General features: G+C 55.9%; 3 protein-coding genes across 3 annotated transcripts in view; 2 read left to right on the plus strand and 1 right to left on the minus strand.

The window, feature by feature from the left end:
- The window catches only part of VDAG_04206 (uncharacterized protein), a gene marked incomplete at both ends in the record, with an annotated part of 1,311 nt that extends 549 nt beyond the window's left edge, over positions 1 to 762 (plus strand). The window contains one exon of the mRNA XM_009650653.1: positions 9 to 762. Within this exon, the coding sequence (XP_009648948.1) occupies positions 9 to 762 (754 nt within the window). The remainder of the gene's footprint in view (positions 1 to 8) is intronic.
- Positions 763 to 1,808: 1,046 nt separating this feature from the next.
- On the plus strand, positions 1,809 to 4,115 carry VDAG_04207 (succinate dehydrogenase flavoprotein subunit; the record flags this gene model as incomplete). Its single annotated transcript, XM_009650654.1, has 6 exons — positions 1,809 to 1,899; positions 1,957 to 2,011; positions 2,075 to 2,148; positions 2,216 to 2,544; positions 2,614 to 3,837; positions 3,896 to 4,115. Exons 1-6 carry the CDS (start codon positions 1,855 to 1,857, stop codon positions 4,113 to 4,115), a joined length of 1,947 nt encoding a protein of 648 aa, XP_009648949.1. The 5' UTR covers positions 1,809 to 1,854.
- A 725-nt stretch (positions 4,116 to 4,840) lies between these two features.
- VDAG_04208 (PX domain-containing protein) lies at positions 4,841 to 8,019 on the minus strand (the record flags this gene model as incomplete). Its single annotated transcript, XM_009650655.1, has 7 exons — positions 4,841 to 5,491; positions 5,548 to 6,391; positions 6,444 to 6,795; positions 6,852 to 7,134; positions 7,188 to 7,496; positions 7,559 to 7,788; positions 7,866 to 8,019. 7 exons carry the CDS (start codon positions 8,017 to 8,019, stop codon positions 4,841 to 4,843), a joined length of 2,823 nt encoding a protein of 940 aa, XP_009648950.1.
- Between the last annotated feature and the right edge of the window lie 257 nt (positions 8,020 to 8,276).

Here is an 8,276-nt window from a genome sequence, read left to right on the forward strand (position 1 = left end):
TCACCCAGGAACGAGACCGCCAAGGCGGCAGTGCGAGCTGCCATCGACATATCGTCTGAGGAGGACAATGTGGTCCGAATGCCGGCGGGCCCTGCTGCCTCCAAGCAGGCCCCATTGACGGCGAACAAACGCAAGAGGAACCAAGTCAACGAGGAAGAAGACCTGATCGGCGACCTCTCCTCCGATGAGGAACGGCAGCTCAACGACGCCGTGACGCGGAGCTCTCAGAAACTCCGCGACAACAACCTTCAAGCCCAGAGCTTCCTTACCCCTGCAACCGAGCGTACCACGGATCTTCTCAACGGCATGCCTACCCCGGCCACGGCCCGCATTCTCTTCCCCGGCCCCAGTCTCAAGCGCCTCAAAACGTCGAATGACGACCTGGACACCATGTCTCCCGGCCTCGAAACCCCGCAACAAACACCTGCGACCTCGCGCACCCGTGACGCCCTGCAGAGCAGTCCCGCCACCCACGGCGACGCCGACGTTGAGATCACGGAAGCGGTCATGGCGCTGCTCAGGGACCAGCATCTACCCCCCGCCCTCACGCTTTCGCTCAGGAACACGCTCGACCGACACGCTGCGCGCACGCGCGGCTTGATCAAGGGGCGCGATGCCGTCCGGGGCCAGCTGAAGGCCAAGGATGAGAGGGCCGCGCAGCTGCAGGAAAGGATCGTGGCGCTGGAGAACAAGAACAAAGCTATGAGGGCTTCGCTGACGGATATGAAGGCAGGGCTGCAGAACTTGTATGCTCAGCATTGAAGCATGGCGACGCGTTGAAGCTGGTGGGGTGTGCCTGGGCACAGCGAACGAGGTAGACTAGATGAGAGATGATGAATGAATGATACCCTGTTCGTGCTTCGCCCAGCCTGGTATTGCACATGAAAGATGATACACCTCGTGTCGCCTGGTGGTTTGATCTCGATTGCATCGAGTGGTTTGCATCCTTAAAGATCGACCGACACTCGAGACCTTGAGCCACAGTGAATGGTGATTTGCGACATCGACTTGGCATGCCGACTTCGTTGTCTGCTGAAAGTCTGTCGGTGCCGTAGACCATGTTTATGTGTCATATGTCATAGGAAATCGCGGGCTTCGGAATTACAGAGTCGTTGTACAACTCGAGTCAATTTTTCTTTTCATATTCGTCTGCTCACGTAAAAACCGTCAGCAGAATGTAGACGCCACCGATCCGTATCAGGGACCCCCGATCACGGGAAACCTGGCAGGCTAGTCATGGCCGGCACCGATGGTCTCCCAAGATTTTGGGTTCAAGCTTGGCAGCGATGATCCTTCGATGTAGAGCACTGCAATTGCATTGCGTGCAGCGCAGAAATCTACAGTAAAAGCTGCCGTCCACACTATGTCTGTTTCCTAGATTTGACAATGGCACAGAAGATGATGTTATGCTGAGGCAAGACGATGGGGTGTACCTCGGCAGACTAGGCATTCAACATTCAGAGAGAGTCACGAGGCACTGCTGGCTCAGATGGCGCACACAAGTGCGGACAAAATAGCAAGTGGACCACCGGAAGAAGGGGTAAATGAAATCCTGCTTAGGAGAGAGAGGAGAGGAGGGGGGGGGGGGCAACATGTGAAGTCTAGTTGTCATGGACCGAGAAGAATGTGGCTGAAGTGCGTCGGAAGTGGCTCGGCAGACGTGGCGCATCGGCAATGGACCGGCTACTGAGCTAATCACAAATTCTGTGATTGGTCGGCAGGGTCGAGCCAACCCGGCCGAGGGCGACCGAGAGCTGCCACTGTTCGCCTTCAATGCACGTCTCGAAATCATTGTCCAGAGCATTCTCATCACCAACCGCTTCGTAGGACAGAGACTACATCCAATTGACGATCATGGCATCCTCCATGGCAATGAGGAGACTGGCCGCCGCGCCCTCCGTACGTGCCCCGACACGAGATCGCACCTTCTCTGGCTTTCGCTGACCCGAGGTACAGTTTTCGCGCGCCTCCAGACTTCAGACGAGAGCCTTCTCCTCCACAAGGCCTGCCGGTATGTCCCTCCCACTGCCCAGGAAGCAGCCAAGAAGTCCGACTGACAAGTTTCTGTGAACAGCTCGGGTTTTCGCCAATGGCCCTCTGCGCGCCAAGGAGGCATCTCCCTTCGTGAGCAACAAGTACGCCGTCATTGTATGTTTCGATCGCCCGACACCCGCGTTCCGGCATCGACACACGACAGCTGACTCTTCTTCCCCAGGACCACGAGTACGATGCCATCGTTGTTGGCGCCGGTGGTTCCGGTCTGCGCGCCGCCTTCGGTCTCGCCGAGGCTGGCTTCAACACAGCCTGTATCTCCAAGCTGTTCCCTACCCGAAGCCACACCGTCGCCGCCCAGGGCGGCATCAACGCCGCCCTCGGCAACATGCACGAGGACGACTGGAGATGGCACATGTACGACACCGTCAAGGGCTCCGATTGGCTCGGTGACCAGGATGCTATTCACTACATGACGAGGGAAGCTCCCGCGTCCATTGTCGAGCTTGAAAACTACGGCTGCCCCTTCTCGCGTACCGAGGATGGCAAGATGTGAGTGAAAAAGAAAAAAAGACGCCGGACAAGAGGCGTAAGAAGACGAGAAGCGCTGACAATTCGCAGCTACCAGCGTGCTTTCGGTGGTCAGTCCCAGAACTACGGCAAGGGTGGCCAGGCCTACCGTTGCTGCGCCGCCGCTGACCGAACTGGCCACGCCCTTCTGCACACCCTGTACGGCCAGTCTCTCCGCCACAACACGAACTACTTTATCGAGTACTTCGCCCTCGACCTGATCATGCAGGACGGCGAGTGCCGCGGTGTCCTGGCCTACAACCAGGAGGACGGCACTCTGCACCGCTTCCTCGCCAACCACACCGTCCTCGCCACCGGTGGATACGGCCGCGCCTACTTCAGCTGCACGTCCGCCCACACCTGTACCGGTGACGGTATGGCCATGGTTGCCCGTGCCGGTCTTCCCAACCAGGATCTCGAGTTCGTCCAGTTCCACCCTACCGGTATCTACGGAGCCGGCTGCCTGATCACCGAGGGTGCTCGTGGTGAGGGTGGTTACCTGCTCAACTCGGAGGGTGAGCGCTTCATGGAGCGTTATGCTCCCACCGCCAAGGATCTTGCCTCGCGTGACGTCGTGTCCCGCTCCATGACCATGGAGATCCGTGACGGCCGTGGTGTCGGTGCCGACAAGGACCATATCTTCCTGCAGCTCAGCCACTTGCCCGCCGACGTCCTGCACGAGCGTCTGCCCGGTATTTCCGAGACGGCCGGTATCTTCGCCGGTGTCGACGTCACCAAGCAGCCCATCCCCGTCCTGCCCACCGTCCACTACAACATGGGCGGTATCCCCACCAAGTACACTGGTGAGGTCCTCACCGTTGACGAGGCCGGCAACGACAAGGTCGTCCCTGGCCTGTTCGCCTGCGGTGAAGCTGCCTGTGTGTCGGTCCACGGCGCCAACCGTCTCGGTGCCAACTCGCTCCTCGATCTCGTCGTCTTCGGCCGTGCCGTCTCTCACACCATTCGCGATAACTTCACACCCGGCACCAAGCTCAAGCCCATGGAGGCTGATGCTGGTGCTGAGCACATCGAGGTCCTCGACCAGGTCCGCAACTCGGACGGTCCTAGGACAACCGCCCAGATCCGTCTCTCGATGCAGAAGGCGATGCAGACCGAGGTCTCCGTCTTCAGGACACAGGAGAGCTTGGACGAGGGTGTCCGCCTCATGAAGGACATTGACGCCCAGTTCCCCGAGGTCGGCATCAAGGACCGCAGCATGATCTGGAACTCCGACCTTGTTGAGACTCTCGAGCTGAGGAACCTTCTGACTTGCGCGTACGTATCTTTTGCCCTTGGAAAGACCCCGAACATTCTGACTGACATTCTGCTGTAGCTCCCAAACCGCCGTTTCCGCCGCCAACCGCAAGGAGTCCCGTGGCGCCCACGCCCGCGAGGACTACCCCGACCGTGACGACGAGAACTGGATGAAGCACACCCTGTCCTTCCAGAAGGAGCCCCACGGCAAGGTCGACCTCGGCTACCGCCGCGTCATCGCCACGACGCTCGACGAGAACGAGTGCAAGGCCGTGCCGCCGTTCAAGCGTGTGTACTAAAGTGGAATGCGCGCGGTTCGCGTCCGAATGGGTCGGAAAGGAACCATGAAAGGCTGTTGAGACACAGAGACTGTGGAATCCCCGACCCTGTTAGGGGGGCCATTCTTGATACCACGAGAGCGAGAGAGAGATAGGGGGGGAGAGAGAGCAGAGGATGAAAGAAAGAAGAGGATGCGTGCAAGAGGAGGACGTAGCGTGGTGGTCGTGGTGGGCCTGGGCTGCCGGCGGGGCACGTGTACCTTAGGTTTTTCGCATTGGGTTTGGTGTTGAAGTGTACAAGCAAGAGAATCAAGGTTTTTAGACGTATTGTGGTTTCACTCCGAGGCGACCTGTGATTTTTTTTTCTTTTTTGGCATGGATGCATATAGTGTTCATACTGATGTCCGAAGATGATTCCTGTCACGAGCCTCTCGTCAGCAGCAACATGCCTTGTCCTATAGGTTTTCTTGTTGGGTCCAGTCTCTTTGATGTAGGTTGAGCCGCGAGAGAACTCGCTGGAACCTCGAAAGCAGGAGCTCATTCAAATCTACAGACTTGTTTCGATATTGCATCTACTACTCAATCGCCTTTTTACTATGATTAACCTACATACAAGTCTAGTGAGCGTGTCACAAATGCATTTACGAGCTCGCTTGTAGAATGCTTGCTTGGTGTTGAGACCGGATAGCCTGGATATAATTCTGCATTACTCATTCAACCCTCCGAGTCTATTGCCTGTTTGCCGCTCACTCGGCCAGCGTCTCTCTCAACATGACCAGGAAATTCTCCTTCAGCTTGAGCACTTCCGTCACATGCGGCTTCGTCGGCTCGCCGGCGCTGCGTCGCAGCCTGTCCCGCCTCTTCGCCCGACGCTGGCGTTCTGCTGCTATGGGGTCAAGTTGATCCTCCTGTTCCGCATCCTCTTCGTCCTCCGTGTCGTCGTCGTACGCCATGTCCTCGAGATCCATCTGGTCGAGCCCAAAGTCGGAAGACTTGAAGGCGCCTCCGGGGATGAGGTCCGCCTGGCCCTGGCCTCCGCCCTCGGCCGCCATCTTCTGTCGCGTCTTGTCGTGGTGCCACTTCTTCCTGGCCTCCTGCCACGCGATGAGCTCATTGACCTCCTGAATGACCTTCTCCTTGTCAATCACACCAGCGGAGACACCGCCCTCGAATAGCGCATTGATGTTCAGGGTTCCGTTCTTGGGTCCAGTTCGGAGGAACTCCAGAATGCCCTCAATCCAGCCCATGAGCTGGTCGAAAAGACCGTTGTCATGCGTATGGACTTCGTGAACAAACTTGTAAAAGTTGTGCTCGTGGCGTGCACAGAGGTCGATGAAGCCCTGAACCGTTTGGTTGGGATCAGCCGACGCGTCCTGCTCCTGGCACTTTTCAACCACCTGCAAATTTTGTCAGCATCACCACCCGACGTTACACCGGAGAATGGTTCTCTCACCTGTATCATATCATCAATGAATACAGCAAAGTCCGTCACACTTGAGTACACATTGGCAGACTTGTAGACTCTGACCAGCGGCTCGTAAAAGATGGTGAACAGGTCCCTGAACAGTTGAAGAGTGACGGGCTCTTCGATGAGCTGGAGCATCCTGGCCTTATCATGCTGGCGTGTGAATAGCTTCAGAAGCTGCTTCAGGTAGGAGAAAAGCTGAGCACCCTGTCGAAGCTCCTCGTCCACATTCTCGACCGCGTTGTTGAAGGCAACGTAGGCATTGTACAACCGACCGATCTGCTCGGACGTGAGCTGCGGTTCCAGGTACTCAGATCGCAAGATGACGACGATGAGGTCGATATCTTCGTTAACCGACTCTTCACGGATGGCAATCTTGATGTGCTCTTCCGACTCAGTGTAGCGCTTCAGCTTGTCCACCAGAACCTGGTCGCCAATCTTAGCAGCCAGACTGTCGATGGACTTCTGGAAACTTCGAATGCCGTCGTTCAAGGTGAGCGTAAAGATGCGCTGCATCAGCGACCGGGTACCAAATGGTTGTGCCAGGAAGATATCCAAGACACCAGACATAACGGCCGCCGGGTTCGCTATCCTGATGACGTTTTTCATGACTGTGTACGGAATGAGTGAGTGAATGCGCTTCGCCTGCGCGAAGAGTTCGGGCGAATTGTCCTCAGCGAGGAAGAGATGATAGATGGTAGCCGCAATCTCGATCCTAAGCCACTCGGCAAACTTGCGGTATTGAATGCTCAGGTCGCCGATGGTCTCCTTCTCCCTGATTTCTTTGAAGAGAGTGGTCAGACCGTTACGCTCCACGATCTCACGTCGGAATCTGACAAGTCTCGTTAGCAGAGGTCAGAACGTTTTTGTTTTTGTTGACTTACTCTTCCATGTAGATGTCAAGTTCCGCCGCGCGTTTCCTGGCGATTTCGTAGAATTTCTTCTGCTCCTCCATGCGTTGCTCATCAAGGGCCTTTCGACGCATGATATCGTCCACATCTTCATCGGTTGGCGTGATTTGGTCCTTGGTCAGGAAATCTTCCATTGCCTTCGTCTGGGCAATCTGAGGATTGGCGAGCAAGGAGCGGATGAATGCCCGCAAAGAGACTCGCTGTGATTCTCTCCACAGAGTGACAGTATCACTCTTTTTGCCGAGCAGAGCCCTGGTCCTATCGTCGGTCGAAGTGCGCGGTGAGCCACGTCCGGTCGATGCAATGGAACCAGGACGCCGGTGGCCTATTTCGCAACAAGTCAGTATGACAGATGAAATGGAGCAAGGTGAAGGTACATACCATGCACCGTAAGGTTCTGGCCACTGGCATCTCCCACTTTGAGGTTCGTCATCTGAGTGGAAACTGACGAAAAGGACGATGCATCATCATCCTTGCTACCGCTGGTCATGGATGAGAAGATGCTACTCGTCGTCGTGTCGGACTTGTTCTTCTTCGGCAATGTAGGAAGAACCTTGCCTGGTAGTTCAATCCGAAGTCTCTTATACAACCTGCTGAAGTCACCATAGCGGCGGCCAACGAAGAACTCAAGCTCTCCCTTCCTTTTGATACGCAGCAAGAATTCCTTTGTCTTCATCAGCTCCCGGCCAGTCAACAGCAGACACGGCTTTGACTTACTGCATGCTTGTGATGTCTAATGGTCTTCTTCACCTGAGTGATGTGAACACCAGCAACATTCACATCCCAGCCATTGATGTAGTTTCCTTCCGGTAAGGTATGCATGACACCCGTATCAATGGCGTTGCTGTCGACAACTTCAATTTCCGAAAATCGAATGCGCTCTTCGAACCCTGAGGAAGTCTTGACTCCTGACACCATCATCAACTCGACGAGTTTCTGGCTTTTCAGAGCCAGCTTGCGGCGCTTGGTTTCTTCGAGGCGATCTTCGGAGGAGGATATGTTCTTCATGGCGAAAGACTCGAGGAACTGCAGAGAGCGAAGCGTCAGTACGCGCCAGTGTGGGACGGTGGTAATGTGCCAGCACTAACCACTTGCAACTTATCCTGCCAAAACTCCTTTTCCCTCGCCTTGTCGAGGAAAGGAAAGTCGCGAACATGGTGTACGAATATGTAACGCAGGATTGGCAGCTCGGATTCGAGAGGCGAGACCTCGCCGTAATCGGATTTGAAGGGGGCACCGAAACGCTTGAGGGCGGTTGGGGAGTTCAGTTCCGAGATTTCGAACTTGACCTGGTCCGATATAAGTTCGCGCTTGAGGTCTACAACAAACTCATTAGCTCTTTAGTCTCTTCTGGGTTCAGACTGCCATCGAGTTATCGGAGGGGCGGTCGCGTACAGTGCTCTTGCTTGCCGGTCAGGGTCTGACCAGAAGGCGGGGCTTTATAGGATTGGGGGCTGGTCGTAGAGCTGTTGGGGAGCTCAGCGCCAGCGCGAGTCCCGGGGGCCACAGCGTCACCGTTGGTCGGCGGCACAGGGACGTTTGAAGCCATCGCCAGCGGCTTTGCGTGCGTGTGAGAAATTGCGCGCTGATTGAAACGTGCTTCGTCTTTTGTATGGTATCCAAAGCGTCGAATCCAAGTCCGTACTGTCGGCGAGATTGCTCGGGTGTGGTGAATATACTTCTGGCGGTGATAGATTTCCATTGCATGTACCGGTGGGCTGAGAAGGCGGGGGGAATGGAAATATGTAGGCGAAATCTATATGACTCGAAACGCCGTGGGCAAACACCCCGTGTAATCGAAAGGAA

This window comes from Verticillium dahliae, genomic scaffold (genome assembly GCF_000150675.1).
Source record: "Verticillium dahliae VdLs.17 supercont1.7 genomic scaffold, whole genome shotgun sequence".
Classification (NCBI taxonomy): Eukaryota; Fungi; Ascomycota; class Sordariomycetes; order Glomerellales; family Plectosphaerellaceae; genus Verticillium; species Verticillium dahliae.